At 37.2% G+C, this 20,415-nt stretch overlaps 3 protein-coding genes across 3 annotated transcripts; 1 reads left to right on the top strand and 2 right to left on the bottom strand.

Moving 5' to 3' along the window:
* Window positions 1–528: 528 nt before the first annotated feature.
* LOC148761127 (uncharacterized) lies at window positions 529–1,182 on the top strand. The gene has a single exon (XM_088809164.1). It carries the CDS (start codon window positions 625–627, stop codon window positions 913–915), a length of 291 nt encoding a protein of 96 aa, XP_088665290.1. The 5' UTR covers window positions 529–624; the 3' UTR covers window positions 916–1,182.
* A 7,990-nt stretch (window positions 1,183–9,172) lies between these two features.
* WPP1 (WPP domain protein 1) lies at window positions 9,173–9,935 on the bottom strand. The gene has a single exon (XM_007018524.3). The coding sequence runs from the start codon at window positions 9,848–9,850 to the stop codon at window positions 9,365–9,367; it is 486 nt and encodes a 161-aa protein (XP_007018586.2). The 5' UTR covers window positions 9,851–9,935; the 3' UTR covers window positions 9,173–9,364.
* Window positions 9,936–16,105: 6,170 nt separating this feature from the next.
* On the bottom strand, window positions 16,106–18,758 carry LOC18592041 (cytochrome P450 81Q32-like). Its single transcript, XM_007018523.3, has 2 exons — window positions 17,730–18,758; window positions 16,106–16,940 (listed from the first exon to the last, which is right to left on the bottom strand). The coding sequence occupies exons 1-2, from the start codon at window positions 18,663–18,665 to the stop codon at window positions 16,326–16,328; spliced, it is 1,551 nt and encodes a 516-aa protein (XP_007018585.2). The 5' UTR covers window positions 18,666–18,758; the 3' UTR covers window positions 16,106–16,325.
* Between the last annotated feature and the right edge of the window lie 1,657 nt (window positions 18,759–20,415).

Genomic DNA, 20,415 nt, shown 5'->3' with positions numbered 1-20,415 from the left:
AAATTGAAGAATATTGAGGGAAAAAGAAGACCGCGTACCAGATGTAAACACACACGTCGGGTGCTCGGAAATCCGTGTGAAAGCAATCTGGGTCGAACGTGACCATGCAATTGAAGGCTCACTGTGTTTACTACATTTTGTTTGTCTAACATCTAAATGTTAGATCGCTTTAAATTTTCTTCCCCATTTGGCTGTTCCTTGCTTTCTTTACACTTGACTTCATGCCGTATGTAATGTGCAGCACCGGAGTTGTAAAGTCAAATTCGAACAACGCAGGCAAATTTCAAAGTAAAAGCACTGTTTTCTTCCAACCTCACCTCCCACGTATGACGTATCCCTGTCATGGGTACCCATTTTGGCCCCAAAGAGTAAGCCCAAAATGTTCCGAATATAGTAGTAATATTATTAAAGGAGGGAAAGGAAAAGAGGGAAGGCCGAGTCAAACAATCCTGTTAAGAGGTCCCACTCCCCAGAGCACTTCACCGTCCTGACCAAGCAAGATCCTTATATATATAGATCGCTAGCAAGCAATACCGTAGCATTTCAACGACTACCCAATTTAAAACAATTGACAGAGCATTTGTGAGAGACAATTTCAGAGATAGATAACTTATAGTCGCGTCGATGGCCAAGAACAGCTCAACATCTTATTCATCAATGAAGCGTCATCTTTTTGTGCTGGGTCTACTGGCGTTGTTGGTTTCGACAGAGTTCACTGCTGTCGATGGCCGAGCCCTTCGATCAACGACGAACAATGTCGTCGTTGCAGGCTGCGAAGAACAAGGAGGAGCAGACGAACAGGTTGCTGTTTCCGCGTTTGCTGTGTCAGCAAACAACTCCAGCAGTCGTCCTTCGGTTAGGAGCTTGGCTTCCAGATTAGCCTCTGGACCAAGCAAAAGAGGTCCTGGACATTAGCATTTCAGGCAATCCCAGACTCAATTTTTTTGTTGTTCGGATTGCCATGTGATACGAGGTTGTGCACAGATTTGTGAGCTACCATTTTTTTTTTCGCTTTAATCTCCATCTAGGACAATATTAGAGATTTGTTTTTTCATTTATACTTGTAATTTGACAATTTAGATTGATGAAATAGAGGTAGTGACACACTTTTGATTAGAATTAGGATAATCTGTGTACTTTTTGATGATAAAAGTATAGAAATGATATACTATATCATTATCACCTGGATGCGCTTTAAGCTTGTATGATTGTCAGCGAAATCACCCACATTTACAAGTCTCTCTTTCTCTCTCTAAGAAGTCATGAAAATCATCTGAAAGGAAAGGCCTCAGGCAATTTAGAAATCTAATAAAGTAAACTAAACCAAACCCCAATCTTTAAGTCAAAAAGAAGATCACAGAGGATCGACAGATATTCCATCACCTATCAGCTTTGACCGCACCAATATATATTTTACTCTGTCTACTATTGACTGCCTCGTTTGATAATGTATACTTCTACTGAATCTTTCAATGCATATCAGTTTTAGCAAACATTTTCCCTTATGTATGTTTCTAGACAGGCTGGAAATGTGAATTTCATTTGCCAATTTCAGTTTCTTTATTAAAAGCTTGGAAGTTTGGAAATAATGTTAACAACCCCGATCACCCTTCCTTGTCTCTGGACCTTAAGCCAATGGCTTCCAAGTATCTGTTCACTGAGTTTACGATGGACAAGAAATTGAGAACATTTAAGGACTTAAATTTCTAAGGTGATTAGATCCCACAGGAGGAACAACTAATCTTAATCACCTAAAGAACTTGATATTGATCTCCAGAAAGAATCAGGATATAATTAAGCAAACCATTCTTTTATGGCATTAGCTTAATTAGTTATATATTGCCGATAGCTCAATCTCTATTTGAATTCTTTTCGTCAAAATAATATCACTTTATGCTTTCGGCTTTCTTTAAGCTTATTATTATTCTGTCCATTGCCCAAGCTTAATTTTTATTTCCATTTCAGCTTCTGCAAATGTTTGTCAAGTACTGTCACCTAACTATATTCTCTGGCATGATCTTCTTCTGTCCTCTTGCGTGTTAACTCCAGTATTGTGCAATGGGAAATTCTAGTCAAATATTGTGGACAATTCCACTCCATAATAAAAGTCATGAAATTGTTAGAAATGCCGGTGAAAAGTTTTCAGAGTCGAAATTCAAATATTACCAGGCAATCTGCCCAAAACTTAGGAATTCATGTCGCCGAGGCAGAGAAACCATTGGTTATGGATTGGTGGATAATCTAATTCCTTCAACCACCACCTAACTACGAGATGACAACACGTGGACATTAAACTTGTTCATTATTGAAAAAGTAGCAAACGAAATCATCTTTTCGCATTGGGGGTCCTGACCTATGAAAACAGAGTAGATATACTACACTTCAAACCTTCTTAGATAAAGCTACCAGGATTGCTCGATTCGTTATCAATTGTTTTTGTACATAGCAAATGATGATAGTTAATTATGATCATTAGTTGTAGGATTGCAGCCATGAATGATGTAACCCAACAAATGAACTTTTTGTTCCAGCGTATGATCCAAGGGGGAAGCAGAGTTTGAAAAGGGGAAATAGGCACTCAAAAAATTTGACCTGAAATATTTGAATCCATTTCAATATGGCTAAGACCAGCATAATTTTAGGTCCCCCGGAAACGCTCAAAAGTCTTAATGTTGCACCATAATATAATTATTATTAAACTTAATAACGTAATCGTAGAGAATTCTTCTCCACATTGAATCGTTTCTCTCAAGAGTTATTGTGTAAAAGCTTGTTTTGAGAACGTTTTATGTCCCCACTTGGCTTTGCTCGCGATATCTACCTAAAACTCGGTTGAAAAAGAATGTTGTTCAACCAACAGTTTCTCCGTGCAGAGCCATTCACAAAAGGACCAAAGCAAACAAACAAAACAAGAGTCAATTTTCTGAAATATTCAAACATAAAACCCTTTATTTCCAAGAATTCCTTGATTAATGAGAAAAATGTCTTACAGGTAGGGACAAATTCACTCTCGTCGAGCCCAAGGTCCCTAAAAGTAGGGATAGTCTTCAACTAAACTAACCACTAACCAGGGCGAAGAGTGGGGCAAGTATAACACGGTTGTCTGTCAGTTGTCCTAAACATAGTTGGACAACGGGAGAGTGATCAGCGAAGTATAACGTACAAGTAAAAATGTCCTGTATTAGAACTAACTTCTCTTCCTGTAAAGGGTTCTTTTGGTTAGAGAAAGATGATGTATTGCAATGAGTGAATTGAAATACATTAGACGTGATAGTGAGAAAAATTAGAGCAATCCTCGAAGCATAAATATTTTGGGTGACAAGCAATGAGAGATGAGAAAAGATGAAAGAAGTGACAAATAACAACAAAAGTTGAATAGAAAGAATGCTTAGAAGAGTCTAGAAAGAGCTTTTAGAATAATCTCTGCTGAGTTTCTAATCTCCTCTCCTTACCTCTCAACCTCTTATTTATATTGAATATCCTCTTATTTATATTGAATATGAACACTTTCTTAAGAGTAGTTAAGAGAGCACGTTTAATTATGAGAAAACATACTTATCATAGAAGAGCAATTGAAGAACGTTTTATGAGATATTAAAAAAATGACAATGTAATTGAGTAGTGAACATAAGTTTTGAGTAAATGAAATATTAATATTTGATAGTGCATCACGTGTATATTTGAAAAATGAGGAAATAAAAAAAATAGCAAAACACATGTACTTCAAAGAAAGATTAAAAGAAAATCCTCTTAATTATCTCCATATTTGAACTACCAAGTCAAACTCTCTAGAACATCCCAAACATTGCTACTTGTTCTGAATTACTTTCACTTTCCTGCACAAATAGTTGTTCCATACTTGTTTCTAAATGTTTCTATGCTTGTAACGCTCTTTGAGTACTTCTACGCTTGGAATGCCTTTGGGCGCTTCTGTGCTTGGAACACCTCTAGGCATTTCTGTACTTGAAATACCCCTGGACGCTTATGCGCTTGGAACGCTCCTGGATGCTGCTGTGCTTGGAATGCCCCTGAGCGCTTCCATGCTTAAAACACCCCTAGGCGCTTCCAGCTTGGAATACTCTTGGCTTTGAACACCTTAGGCGAGAATGCCTCGGACTCTTCTACGCTTGAAACATTTCTGATGTAATTTTTCTATATAACCAAAATTGGACATCTACACTTCCAAAGCTCACTTCTGTCTTTTGCTCCCTTGTTGGAGACGAGGGAAAAGAATTTTGGAAGTGAAAATACCATTAATCATTATCCTTACATGAAACAACAAAAATCTTGAAACAGAAAGCTTCTTTCTACTGAATATTAGCTTTTTCATAATGAAACACACACACACACACATAGCACAACACTAGACATAATGCAGATTAAAGTACAATGTAGCAAAATTAAGATACCAACTCATAACGTATTGTAGACACTTAAAAAAAATAAAAAAATAATAAAAAATAATAATAAATAAATAAATAATTTTAAATTATAATAAAATAAACTAAAATATAAAATAATATAAAAATAAATAAATAAATAAAAGGGGGATGGCTGGGCGTACGCCCAGCCATCCCTTCCCCAACCACCCCGCATGATGGGGTTCTGGCCACCAACTCCCTGGTGCCAGAACCCCATTGTCGGGTTGTCCAAATTTTTGGACAACCCGGCTCTTTAAAGGCTACCTGCAAAGAACAAGAGCGAGAACAACAAAAACAAAAAAAATCCTAGATCTACCAGCAAAAAATACCCAACCACAGAAACAAAAAGCAAAAACAAACACAAAACAAAAAAGAAAAAGGAGTTAGATCTGAAAAATGAGGGAGAGAGGAGTTTAGGGGTAGAGAAAAAGTTTTTTATTCGGGTAGGGGAGAACTGACAGGGAGACCGACGACGAGGGAGACCTATCGGCAGGAAGTCGAAGAAGGAAGAAGGAGAGAAAGGCAGAGAGGAGATCTGCCGGGAGAGAGAAATAAAGAAGAGGGACACCTGGGCAGCCGGTTAAAGACAGTACGCCGACGCTGGTGGAAGAGGAAAGGGTTTTAGAGAGAAGGGAGAGGGTGCAGTTAGAGAGAGAAAATGAAATCTGAAAATGAGAGGAAAGGCCAAAAACGGGACTTATATACCCGAGTTTAGGGTCTAAACGGCGTCGTTTCAGTGGAGTGAAAAGTTCAAAAGATCGACGCCTAAACGACGTCGTTTGAGGGAGTCCGCGGAGCCCCAAAACGGTGCGTTTAGGAGAGGGCCAGACGGACCAAGGGAGTGGGCTTGGGACACCCCGTGCAGCCCAAACAATTTGGGCCACCATTCTGGCCCAAGCGAGGTGAGACCTTACCCATTTATTACGGATTTGGGCTTATTATTTTGGGCTTATCTAGTTTACTTAATTATTTGCTTAATTTAAAATTGAAAAGAAAATTATAGAAATTTATCTCTTTTTTTTTCTTTAAATATATTATAGATTTAGTTTATCTTTTTTGTAAAAATATGTATATATATATATATATAAATTAAAAATACATATATAAATAATAACAATAATAATAATAAGTCAATAAAAAAAATATTTATATTATAAGTATATTTCGAGACTTGCAAATGATAAAATAATAATAATAATAATAACAATAATAATAATTCATGATGCAACTATATATATTTCTAAAAATATATATATATAATAAATAAATAAATAAAATAATAATAAAATAAAAAATAAATAATAATAATAATAATAATAATAATAAATAAAATAAATGGAACAATTATTTGAGCATTACCACCTAAAAGGGGTAAAGAGTTGTCTCTTTCGGGTGGGTCACTTAAGTGCGGAGTTCGAAACGAATTTTCACCGAAGCGTCGGGATAAATCCGAATTCTATACCCCTATACTCATTAGTCCGAATAATGCTTGTTTTAAAAAAATATATATATGATAAATAATAATGATAAATAATAACGATAAATATATGAATAAGTTAATAAATTATCTGAAATTATTAAGCATGTTATTATTATCAATCAACTAATTAATAAATACGATCATATAGATTCCATCATTTTATACTGGCATTGCACGTCACTCTTATTTTGCAAATGACGAGAGAATCCCGATGATGGGATTTCCCCGAAGAGCTTGTAGAGACGAGTTCTTCCAGGGATATCTCTAGGTGATGAGAATTTCGAGACTTCACCAAAACGTTGGGATGGTCTTCGAATAATTTTCCAATAAAAGATTACCGACTCCATCATCTAAAATAAACAAGTCATGACATCATTTTACGCTTGCATCGTGTGCATACGTAAAACCAAACAGAAAAAAACTCAATCTGTCAATTTAATAAAAATTTAATTAATAAAGTAGAGATTAAATTAGGAGAAGGCTATATTAAGATAACTTAAGATTAAATGGTATCGTTCGTGGAACGGGCGCCACGGAGGTGCTAACCCTTCTCAGTGCGTAACCGCACTCCCGAATCCATCTCTAAAAACGTATACCAGTTCTCGTTCTTTCGACGGGCCTAAAATTAATTTAAGACTTCGTCGATTAGAATCGGGTTAATAGGTAACCAATCACACCTTAAATAAAAAAGATTAGTGACGACTCCTAAACCGATTTTAATTTTCGCCCGCATCTGGCGGATGGGTTTCCGGACCCGCACGTTACGACACGTATGATTGAAAAAAAGGATTCTATAAGCAAACATATTATGAGGAAAGGAAACCACGAGTAGCCTAAGGGTAAGGAACTGCATATATGGCAGATAAATAATATGATGATGAATGCAGGAAAAGGAAATAAACGCCCCTGATATTATCAAATTTAATAGGGTAAGCACATGGCCAAGCATCAGTTGGTAGAGATTGAAGCAGACAAGCAAAAAGTGTGCCAAGACACAAGGATATTGCTGATTACACTGGAAAGGTGAGTTTGACAATAGACAGAATTCTCTATGATATTAGGTTCAAGCATAAGAATTTATGGAAAACACAAAGTGAAGATGTATAGCCAGGTAAGCATTCACAACAAATGGTCAAGCTCAAAATGGTCCTCAAAATGGTCTTTTCCTAAATTTTGAAGGCCGAAGCTACATCACCCAACAGTTTTCTAGAAACTCGTAATCTGCCCAAAGAATTCTTGAATAAAAGGGATTACTTAGTTATGTTCCTTCAACATAACTTTTATATAGGCAAGCAAAGAACTCAATGAATTAGAGCATGTAACAGACTTTATGAGAACAGAAGCTCACATATATCTTAATTGGCTAGTACTACAATAAGATATTTTTCTAGCATTAAATATCAGGCAATCACCCGCTTGGAAGGAATCACGACATAAAAAGGATTTAAAGATGGAATATTTCATTTACCTAGGAAAATGAGCAATTTAGATAATAACCACCTAAAGCATAGAAATCAAAAGAAAATTTGGGGTCATATGGCACTAACAAAGTAAAAGAATCATAATATTCCTTCAATCAGAAATTGAGTGGCGTGCAATTGGAGTACAACAGAGTTGCAGTTGGGTCCATTATGCCATTCATCACCCTGAACCAGACATCATGCTCTTCAGGAGGCCTCTCAACTATCAGCAGCAACAGGAGAATCAGGCCCAGCAAACCATGCTTGCTAAGTAATTACATTAGTGTTCATTAGTCAGTGTCCAGAATATGGATGAAAAAGAGAAAAAAAAATTACTATATCAGTGTTTATGCATGGCATAAACAGTTCGGATGTTTTGGAATTCCTGGTTGGTAGTCTAATTCTGTTCCATGTTAGGCTTGTTTCTTGCTTTCTCTACTGTGGTATGGATGACATAATGTCATTGCTACTGCATCTTTAGATATAAAAATGCTTTAGATTTGGTGTACTGCTTAGATGGAGTTGATTAAAATTCTTCTTGAATGGTCAAAAAAGAATATTCCTTCAATAAAGATGTTAGCTGCAGGTATGGTAACAAGGATGCCAACAGAAGTTTGACGCCATTGCAATGCAACAAGAGTGATTACATAGATAAGATCCTCAATATGTCCAATTCATTGTATGCGAGAAAACAGACTATATATAAATTGCTTAAGCTGCAACTAGAATTGGGTGGGGAAGTGTTGTGCAACACTAGTTGAAGCTTTTAAAGGAAAAAAAGTTTAAAAAGTAGATAAATGTGAAGAATGCAGTTTAAGCAATGTAGCAAGCAAAGAGGTTCACCATTCAGCAAAAGAAAATGATGCTCTAATCAGTCAGGAAAACATAGTAGCAAGCAAAGAGTTCACCATTCAGCATAAGAAAATGATGTTCAAATAGTCAGGAAAACATACTGTACACATACGTTATATAACCATGGAACCTGAAAACAGCTAAAACATAAGAATACATGTTTATACCTAATTTTGTTAAAGCATTATAACTAATTTTGTCAACTAAAAACATGAAAAATTTGTTAAAGCATTATACCTAATTTTGTCTCAAACATAAGAATACATGTCACATGAGCACATGTCTACAACAATTCATATCAATTGCATGTTTATATTACCAAGAGACTAATACACAGACAAGTTAATAAGTATGCATTTCTAATGAACATATACACATACTTGTTCTAAGCACTTAAATTATCCTTTGCATGCTAGATTCTAATTTACAGCACACAACCTCATTGAACTTCCACATCCTGGTTGCTCTAAAGACCTAAAATTTTTCCTAACACAAATTAAATTTCCAAATCAACTGAAAAGGTATTATAGGATATATTCTTAAAAGAATATTGCAGAAATATTAAGACTATATATCATATCTATATAAAATAGAGAAACCTGACCTACAACTCATAGCTCTTTCTACTATAACTCTTAAAAGACTTTCAATTCGATTGCTTCAAATTCCATAATGTTCTCCCTTAAGATATGAAAATTCTGAGTTAAAACAAGTTGAAACTTTGAACCATGAACAGCAGAATTGCCTAAGTTCTGTGATACAGATAACTGCACAGTGAATAAAGATACACAATGCTGATGAGTTGCAGGAAAATAAATCATCAATGAACAAAATTTCTAGCACCCTTCATTCTGCATTTTTGACTGTATCAATTAACGGAGCAGCAAAAACCAATCAAATCATAAGAAGCAAACAAATTTCCAACAAGATTACAGAAAACCAAAATAACCCCCAAGATATTAATAAATATTACTATCACAGATATTATTACCGTGATATATAAGCATCCCGAAATATTCATAGTCAGTACAAACAGATCTCAGAAAAAGGAAGGCAAATTAAATTAAAAAAACCCTAGCAATACCAATAATCATGCTAAACCAAAAAGAACAACCCTAAAGAGAGAGAGAGAGAAACAAGAATCCTCAAACTCAAGCCTCGGCCTTTACGGACGAGGACGAAATGTCCTCACCACCCGCAGCTCCCGCGTTACTCGAGTCTGCGTCCGCCGGGCCTGATGGAGCGGCGGCGGTGGCGGCAGCTCGAGCTTTGACAGTCTCGAGCATACGCTTGCTGATCTCCCTGGAATATACCTGAAGGATCTCGATACCGTCGTCGTCGGCGGAGAACGATGCTCCGGCGACTGAGAAAGCCTCCTCCTCGATAGACTTGGCCACTGCGGAGGCCTCTTCCTCTGGTATCGTGCCATAGCGTTTGGAAAGGACGGATTGGGTCGACAGCGTCTCGATGAGACGGTTGATGACGGCGTCGCGGGTGCGTTGGGTGGGGGGCCAAATGCGGAGGGTGAGGTTGTTGAGCTTGGCGGTGGTGTCATCTACGTGGGCTGGGGCTTGGGCTTGGTTAGACTCCGCCGCCGGGGCGTTGTCTTGCGTGGTGTTGGATTCAGGATCGGCCATTTTTTTTGGGTTTGGATGGTGAGTGGAGCGTGGGATTTTGAGTTTGGGAGGGGAATTTTTTATGGGAATTAAAAACAATAAACAAGCATATTTGAGGTGGGGGAAAGAAGAGCATCGGTTGTGGGCCGGGTGTGGGTTGAAATGAAATGGACCGACCAACTTTACTAAGAAGATCTTCCCATGCCTAAAGACAAGACTCTCTTGTTTTGATTAATTAGACTTCAATTTCAAAAATTTTCGACATGTTCTTTCTTATATTGTTTAGTTGATTGTGATTTGATTGTCAACAAATCAACTTCTTATTCCTTAACGTTGCCTTCCACATTGATTTTCGTTTAAGGCAATACACGAATTTTTTGCAAAGAAGCAACCTTACACTCAATGCAACCAACCCAAGAATGGAGCCAACTCAGCTTCAGACAACTTAAAGCAGTTAAGCCCCTTGGACCATGGGCTACTTTGTGTAACAAGCAGGTTTCCCCCAACGACCCTCAATTGTCTGTCTGCCTCAACCCGATTGTAATGTTTCTAATGTTTTTTGCACTTACATGTCTCTCTTGGGGGAAACAATAAAAATAGAGAAGAAAAGCCACGTAACTGAAAACCACATCCCATAACCATTTTTACAAGGAAAAAAAATTAGGACCAATCACCTAGATCTTTTGACATTTATTTTGTTGGAGGACTTTGGGCCATATGGGCTTTTGACGATCCAACATTTTCATTAATCAAATAAGATCCCTTAGGAGAAAGCTTGCAAAGGCCGTAAGCAACAAACTAATGAGGAGTCAAAGTGTGAAACAATGGTTGTACCAAAAACAACTGTCAGACAATGGATAGGGAAATCTGGCTTATTACACATCCATAACAAATTCAAACTCAAGACGAGGGCATTTGCCACTGGCTGATACGAGACACTAGTAATTCATATCTCTAAACGAACATTAATAATGGATTTGCGTGGTTTGAACATGGCGACCAATAGCTTAGCTTTGGGCATGGTGAGTCCTATCCCTTCAGTCAAGTCCACCTCCTATTCATTAATTCTTTCTGTTGAAAAATTACGGAATTGTCTCTAAAAAATTACTCAAGATTTAACTCAATCAATAAAATAAATAAAGAAAGAAATCAAGCACCCCACAAGAACACAAGAATTTACGTGATTCGATCTTTCGATGACCTACGTCCACGGGCACAGTAACAGAAAAAAATCCACTAAGAAGAAAAATCAGGAAATTACAAGAACAGTCTCAAACTCAAAACCCTTATCCCACGTACACCTAAATCACTCTATCTAAATCTAGGTTATTATTATTTTTTAACCCATAGGGTCCTTTTATAGTGCCAAATACAATAACCTTATCCTAATATAATTAGGAATCTTATCTTAATAGAATTAGGAATTGTTATTCTAGTATAACTAGATTTAAAGACTATTTTATAACGTATACTAATTTAATTAGAATTAAACAATCCTAATTAAATCACAATTTAAGATTATCCTAACAAATCTCCACCTTAGGCTTGAATTCACCAAGCTCCACCTTACGAACCAATCTCTGTCGACACCGCCACTGCCCCAAAGGGCCTCAAGCACTACGAACATCGATCAAGTCCAAGCAATGCTTGAACTTTATCCCAGAAACTGACTTAGTTAGCATATTTGCCGGATTTTCATATGTAGTTATTTTCTTTACTACAATCTCACATCTAGATTTTTGTCCAAAACAAAAATCACTAACCAAGTTTCGAAACCATAAAGCCTCCTTCACTGCCTCGGTCACAGCCATATATTCAACTTCAGTTGTAAACAAACTAGCTACTATTTTTCAACTGATTACAGACCTTGAGAGAATGAACACATACCCCATTCGAGATCTTTTACTATCTAGATCACCAACAAAATCTGATTTGGAGAAGCCAACCACATTACGACTAATGTTTACACCTCCTTCACACACTAAGCCAACTTCAATAGTAACTTTAGGTGTTTTCACAAGCTTCCATGTTTGATCCTAGTGTAGAGACTCAATCTTCTTAGAAGACTCGGCATATGTAATTTCCTCATGATAAAAGTAAGGCTCATCAATCTCTACTTCCACAAATAAAACATAAGAATCAGAATCACCATCAATACAAGTAATGCTTCATTGAGATACCAATTCTTGTACCTCTTGCAATTCTTTCTGGATTTCACTATCATCCCGCACTGTCACAAGAGCATTGATTTCAAGCTCCACCTGCTTGCCAACTTCTTGGTCTAATGTGTTTGTAATTCTAGACTTTATCCCACAAAGTAATGCAGACTTGTCAAAGATAACATCCCGACTCACCATAAACTTAGGGAACTTACAATCAGTACACCACAACTGATAACCCTTCACCTCATATGCATAGCCTAGGAATATGCACTCCGTCGTCCTCAACTCAAGTTTACCATCACTCACATGAGCATGAACAGGACAACTAAATACTCTCAATATAGAGTAATCAGCGGGCTTACCAGACCAAACTTTCTTGGGAGTCTTAAATTCAATTGCAGTTGATGGAGACCGATTTACCAAGTAGTAAGCCATGTTGATAATTTTTGTCCAGAATACTTTGGTTAGGCCAACATTTGAGAACACGTATTTTGTTCTCTCCAGAAGTGTTTTCTTCATCCATTCTACAATACCATTTTGATATGGTGTTTTGTCAATAGTGCGATATCTAACGATTTTCTCATTCTTGTATAATAGACCAAACTCACCTTTGTAAAATTTCAAACATTTGTTTGTTCGAAAGCTCTCGATCTTTTTCTTAGTCTGTTTCTCGATCAATACCTTCTAATGCAAAAAGGTGTTTAACACTTCACTCATAGCCTTCAGAAGATACGTCCACACCTTTCTTGAAAAATCATCAATAAAGATTCACATGTATAATGATCCACCTTTTGATGCCACAGAAGAAGGACCCCACAAATCTGAATGGATGTAGTTTACTACACTCTCAGTTCGAGGAGTTGTAGTGTTAAATTTCACTATATGTTGCTCATAGAAATTTAACTTTTCACTATTTTGACCATATAGCAAACTACGCTTACTCAGTTTTCTAATCCCTTTCTTGCTCATATGACCCAATCTCATATGCCATAAATGTGTTACATTATCTTCAGGATCATTAGATGAGACCACAAAAACAGTTTCAATGACCGTGTTTTCCACTAGACAATAAAGGTCACCGGATAACTTGCCCTTCATGATAGTTAAGGCTCCTTTAGATACATTCAAGACACCATCTTGGCCACTATATTTGTAGCCCTTCTTATCTAACAAACTCAAGGATATTAAATTTTTTTTCATGTTAGGGACATGTTTTACCTCAAGTGTTCTTGTCATACCATCAAACATCCTGATTCGAATTGTGCCAATCTCAATAACTGAGAGAGAGAAATCATCTCTTAATTGTACAATGCCCATATTAACAGATTGATAAGTTGTAAACCAATCACGCCTAGGATATATATGAAAGCAACAAGTCAAATCCAAAATCCATGTATCCATCAAGTTACCATTAGTAATTGCAAGAACATTATTAATTTTCTCAAAAGCATCAAAGTCATCTCCAACCACGTTTGCAGTATTCTCAAACTTATTGAACTTTTCATCATCTTTGAATTTAGTACAGTCTTGACGAAAGTGCCCTTTCTGACCACAATTCCAGCAAGTTTTTTCTTTTGCTTTAGATTTACCTTTTCTGTCTATACCCTTCTCTCTATCTTTTCCTCTATTCACAACCAAACCTTCTGCTTGATTTTCATTCTGGATACCACTAACTTTCTTCTTCAATTCCTTGAAATTTAAAGATGCTTTTACATCCTCGAAAGTGAAAGTATCTCGGCCATATAATATAGTATCCATGAAGTTTTCATACGATGGAGGCAAAGAACATAAAAGAATTAAGGTTAGGTCTTCATCCTCAATTTTAACATCGGTATTCTTTAAATCAAGAATAACTCTATTAAATTCATTAATGTAGGTATTAACGGACGTACCTTCATTCATCTTGAGAGTATACAATCGTTGCTTCATATAAAGCCAATTCGTCAAGGATTTAGTCATATAAATACTTTCGAATTTAAGCCACACTACAGCAGCAGATTCTTCATCTGTGACTTCTCTTAGCACCTCATCTGACAAAGCTAGGAGAATAGCACTATGTGCTTTCTCCATAAGGTCATCTTACTCACCATCAGATAAATTCGAAGGAAGATACTCTTTTCCCTTCAGTGCCTTCAACAGTCCTTGTTGCACTAGCAATGCGCGCATCTTAACATGCCACAGGCTGAAATCGTTTTTTCCATTAAACTTTTCAATCTCATACTTGGTCGACGAAGTTGCTATAACGAGATTCAAATTGACCCAAGATCTTGAGGCTCTTATACTAGTTTGTTGAGAAATTGCGGAATTGTCTCTAAAGAATTGCCCAAGATCTAACCCAATCAATAGAATAAAGAAAGAAAGAAATCAAGCACACCCACAATGACATAAGAATTTACGTGGTTCGGTCTTTTGATGACCTACGTCCACAGGTACAGTAACAGAGAAAAATTCACTAAGAGAAAAAATTAAGATATTACAAGAACAGTCTCAAACTCATAATCCTTATCCCACGTACACCTAAATCACTCTCTCTAAATCTAGGTTATTATTATTCTTTAACCCATAAGGTCCTGTAAAACTGCATCCGCCTGTCTTTGCAATTTCAACATTCTTTTCTTCAATCTATGGAAATCAATCCACCGAAAAAATGGTAAAAAGTCCCCTGGATACACTTCTCCGGTCAGTTCAAGTGCTTCCTTTATCATATCTAGAAATCGCCTTGCTTCCTCAAAATCATCCACTTCTGCCCCAAAATATCTCTTACCTGATACCATCCTCATAATTATATTAAAAGACAGTTCAGATAAACTGGACTTCATCTCCACTTCTGCCAAGTTTTGATGTGAAATTTCAAACAATTTTCTGAGCAAGTATCTAACTTCATCCTGTCTAATACTTAGAAACATGTTAAGTCGATTGGTTGAGAAAATTTCAAGCACAGCTATGCGGCGAAGATTGCGCCAGTGATGGCCAAAAGGGGCGGCTCCAATTGTGGTGCTGTGTCATAGTTCAGGTGCTTGGAAGAGAGAAAACAAGGCCTATTTGCAAGGATAATATCATTCTTGGTGAAGCACTCTTCGACTAATGGTGGGGATGATATGACTAGCACTGGGCGAAAACCAAAGGAGAGTGAAAAGATTGGACCATATTTGCCAGATAGATGCTGTAATGTTCAGTGGACAGGTTCTTTTATGAGATGGAGATGACCAATTATGGGAAGTGAAGGTGGTCTTGGTGGTTGCTTTCTTTAAGGTGTTTGTTATGAACTTTGAAAGAAGCAGCTGAAGAATACGAACAGCAAAAGGGTAATAAAACCAGGTTTGCTCCATGGACCAATAGCTTGTGTTTGACACCATGGTCAAAATAACCAGCCTTTATACGAGGTTGATTGGGTGTTGGCCAAGCACATTTAAAACTCTCCCGAATTCCCTTGCATAACAACGTGCAGAGGAAGAATTAAAAATTAAATAAGCAAAGGAATGGCAGTTTCAGTGATGACATTTTCCGTTCTTACTGCCGAGGGGGAAATGTTTGTTAATTAATTGTATGTTTGTTGATGAAGAGATTAAATAAAATCACTTTTCAAAAAAAAAAAAATTTAATTGTATGCTGACGAAAAATTCCCTTGCTCACCAAGAAACGTTCTATCTTACGTTTCTTAGCATCTGCCTGGTTTAGTATAAAGGGTCAAGATGAATTTAGATAATTATTCAATTAAGGCACTGCTAATTATTGTGTTTCTGTCTTGGCAAACTAGTGACGGTTAAACAAGCAATTAAGAAATGCAACTTGGCAATTTCCAAGCTACTGAAATCTATTAGAGATCAAGAATCCGATAACTTGACCATTATATAGCAAAAATGATAGCTTAACTGCTTAAATATATCCCAAGGAACAAAAAAAAACCCTTTAATCTGATGAGTCACTATAAAAATTCATCAACATTGTCTATTTGAAGATACTGCTGAGTTCTTGCTTTTAAGTTTTAAGGCTTTTGCATAAATTCGTATAAGGATTTTATCTTTTTTAATATTGATAGATGATTCTGCTCTATTACGAGTTTAAATGACAATTAATTAAATTATATTTGCAAGTTTTGATCTATGTAAGTTCATTATAAGGAAAACTCTTAAGGAATCTTTAATCATCTTGACTTTTAATACATAGAAGGATCATAAACTCGCAGGCACTTGGGCGGCTTTACCTTAATACTTTATTCCAAGAGTGGCTTCTATATGCATATAAGCTTAACAAAGTCTATCCCTCTGTGCTCCCGTAAATGCGAGTGCTCATATTTCATAATGCTAGTATCTCCTGTTACCAGAGACTTCACGTCACAGTGTGGAGAGGAGGTTGATCATGTCTGCCCGGGGATTGCACAAAGCCACCAAGGGCTCAGCTTTCGGCATGGTGAGCCCTGTGCCTTCCCTCATATTGATTTCCTCCGTGCCAATCCTATTCCACTCGAAGGACTGAATCAGGGCACCAAGTGCCAGTGCTACCACTCTCTTGGCTAAAACAGCTCCAGGGCATGCCCGCCTTCCAACACCAAACGGAAGTAGTTTACACCCTTCACCTTCCCCACCTTCAAATCTCTCTGGCATAAACCTTGTGGCGTCCACCCAGAGCTTGGGGTCCCTCTGGATAGTCCAGGCGTTGATAAATAACATTGTGGCACGCGGAACGGTGTAGCCACAAACAATGCAGTCTTCTGATGATTCATGTGGTAAGAGCAATGGTCCAGGCGGAAATAACCGCAACGTCTCAGAAATTATAGATTGTAGATAATTCAGCTTTGTCAGGTCTGTTTCATCCAGGAACTTGTCTTGTCCAACTTTAGCACCTATTTCAGTCCAAGCTTTATGCATTACTTCAGGATGGTTAAGAAGAAGTGACATAGCCCATTCTATTGTAGTCGCTGAAGTTTCAGTTCCAGCAATTAGCATTGCCTGCAAGATGTTTCAATGAGTTATAAATCTAGATATTTGAGGCAAAAACATGCTGACAATCTGAGGTTTAAAATATTTAGTACAGTTTTCCTCTTCCGGGCTATGGAAAGGCACTTTTGGAGCTGTATAATATGGGAATAAGGCGCAAAGAATTAGAATAAAAATACTAACACTACATTTTTTTTTTGAAATTTCAATATATTATAGGTAAAAACAGGGTGAGCCTGAGCTCCCCACCATATAGCCATTTTGCAAGGCTATGCCCCTTACAAAGACCAGGGGTATACCGTTGCAAAATAACCACAGAATACAAGTATCTCTATCCAATACAAAAGACTATCTCCCCATAGACACTTACAGTCTAAGAGCACTCCCCAAACTACGAGTGTATCCACACTTTATAATAGGTGGAGAACACAGCAGACACAACATAGGTCAACAAAAAACAAAAACATAATTCTAAAGTAGAAATTCTTTCTTGACGGATTCTGCTAGAGTTCGATAATTGGCAAGCTAGAGCAAGTGGAGTTAAATTAAAGTTTTGGTTGGATACTCACGAAATCAAAAGTGGAATAACAAATCTTTAACTTTGAAAAATACTTCATACAGATGTCGTCACTGGGTGATGATTATCTTAGGCGGCAAATTTCTTGAAAGATTCCATTTTTGTCTTTATTGAAACATTATTTAATTTGATGCACTTGTCAAATACGTCGGCTGACTTTGGAGACACATATTGAACTGCAAGGCAAAAAATAATATTTCACAAAAAAGATGCCTGGTTCTTACCAGAATAACTCCTTTTATGGTCTCATCAGTATAAAATTCCGGTTCTGTTTGTTGCAGGGATAACATGACGTCGATTAAAGTTGCTTTTCTCCCTCTTTTGCTTGCATCAGATGCATCTAAAGACTCTGTTGAATCTTCCCTCATTCTCCTATGCTCTTCGAGAAGGGATTGTAAGAATTTGTCAAGCTTCTTCATAATTCTTTTCATCCTCTTCTCTACTCCTTGAAAATCTACCCATTGCAGCGCAGGCAAAAAGTCATTCAAATTTGCGCTTCCATGAATCTCCACAAACTCTCTCATGAGGTCTCGGAATTGCTTTGCTTCTTCGTCCACTGCATCTTTCCCATAATAACGCTTTCCCGCAATCATCCTTAGCATAATATTGAAAGCAAGCTCTATAAGCTTTGATGTAACTTCCACCATAGCTGGTTTTCTGCTCGAGGCCAGGAATAGTTCCTTTAGCAATAACTGAACTTCCTCTTGCCGAACGCCAGCAAACATGGCAAGCCGGCTCGTGGAGAAGAGTTCCAAGGTGGTGAGGCGCCTAAGGTTACGCCAATAATCACCGTAGGGTGCTAATCCTATCGTAGCGTTGTTGTAATTGAGATGTTTGCCAGCAAGCAACTGAGGGCGGTTTGCAAAAATGATATCATTTTTTGTAAAGCACTCTTCAGCTGCTGATGCTGAGGAGACTATAAGAACTTTACGAGTTCCGAATTGAAGGTACAGAATGGGGCCATAATTCTCTGAAAGTTCATGAAGAGTTCGATGAAGCGGTTCCTTTAGAAGATGGAGATGACCGATGATTGGCAAAGCAGGAGGGCTAGGTGGGAAATTTCTCGGACTATTACGTTTTTGTATGATGGATTTGAAAACTAACACAAAGAGGAGAAGAAAGAAGCTGAGTGTGATGTTGTACAAACTAGCTACTTCCATTTTCTGAGAGTTGGTGAATTATGAGGGGTTCCTCTCTCGTTTTGTAGTAACCGGATAAGATTAGGCACAATTTTCTTCTGACAAAAGAAATGCTCAAAATATCAAACTAATTGCCGAGCTTACAAATATGTGGATGACAAGTGTACTTATTAGAGTGGAATTCCTCATTTTATCGTTACTCTAGCGGCATTTATTGAAGTTATAGTACTGAGTTTCTACATGGGGTTATAAATTGTTACCGATGCCTTGCAACAATATTGGCTTTTTTTTTATTAATTTCATTTTCGCTAAGTCAATTTGGCTTTAGTTGATTTTTTCATATTGAAAAACGGATAAATACTGGATTATAATAAGTTCAAGAGATGACTACATTAGATATTTTCAACAATAATAGTACGAGATACAATTTCATATTAAAAAAAATTATTTTTGAACAAGTATGTCTGTTCAAATAGTTATATTGTTTAAAATAAATATATTTGTTCAAATAATTATATTTATCCAAAAAGTTATGCTTGTATAAAGAAACATATTTGGCGTTTTGAGTTTGGAAGGCTGTCATTTCTCTTCTTTTTTTTTTTTTGGTGATGCCGCTGGATTTTTTTTTTTTTTTATGTTGCTGGATTTCGTCTCTGGTTCATGGTTCTTGTTGTTCTACGGATGATCACCTTGGGAACCAACTGTGGACGCTCTAAGCAAATATTGGGAGTGGTTGGTTGCGTTGAGCTCTGTCCTATGATTGGCCAGCTCTCAAGGTCATGCAATTGCAAAACAAATGCGGATAACAAATGGCGAGGACTTGACAATGAAGGGTCAAGGGAAGCAAAGGAGGTCTAGCAGTTTTTGATCGGGGCATGAGGACGATTTTGTAATGGTCCATGGTTACCCACGTTGGTATGTTGTTTCATTTTTTACCAGCTGCCGAGAGAGTGAACGTGGCTAACTAAGAGGATGTTGCTGTGTAGAAGTCTTTTCGATGAAAGGGATGTTGTGTCTATCATCTATTTGGATGTTAAATTTTAGGGGTTGGGTCCTTCTCCTAGTCACAGGAGGAATTTTCTGTAATTGTATAGCTGAGTCTTAAGGGTGATGACAACTATTAGACATTAATCTTTTCTATACATCAATGGCGACGATTTTAGGCCAATAGTTTTTTTTTTTTTTTTGAAAGGCAAATTTATTGATGAAGTCTCTTAAAGAGATAACAAGCAAAACAGTTTTCAAAAGAACAAAAGCATCCTCACATACGAGGATTGGCAAGCATCAAAAATAGTCTGATGTGCGAACAGGGAAAGTGAAACATTAGTGCATTTTAGAATTGTCCTACTTGAGAGGGACAGTCCAATCGATAAATTCAATAACTAACAAACCCTTGCTAAGCTTCAGAGGAAGGATCCATTCCTGGTGGCTGAAGGAAGGTATTGAAGTTATCAGCTCTCAAAACCCCGACTTTAGCAAGACCGTCTGCTATTAAGTTTATCTCTTGGCTGATATGATTAAAGGTGACTTTCCTAATGGATTTAATAAGAGTTTCAATGGCATTGGATATTAGTTTCATACGCCAAGAGACTTTGCTATGGTCTCTCGTCCAGAGAATGGCGTTAAAGGAATTGCTTTCAACTTCCAAGTCAGATTTAGAGGCTCATGGAGAGATAAGGAAAAATTTAAAACCCTTGCGAATGGCTTGAAATTCAGCGAAGTTTGAATCTTTTATGCCAATGTTGTGGGAGAAAGTACCTTTTATGACACC

This window comes from Theobroma cacao, chromosome 8 (assembly GCF_053813885.1).
Source record: "Theobroma cacao isolate CCN51 chromosome 8, ASM5381388v1, whole genome shotgun sequence".
In the NCBI taxonomy this organism is placed as follows: domain Eukaryota; kingdom Viridiplantae; phylum Streptophyta; class Magnoliopsida; order Malvales; family Malvaceae; genus Theobroma; species Theobroma cacao.
Note: the sequence above shows the minus strand (reverse complement) of the source record. Positions and strands in the feature narration are given on the sequence as shown.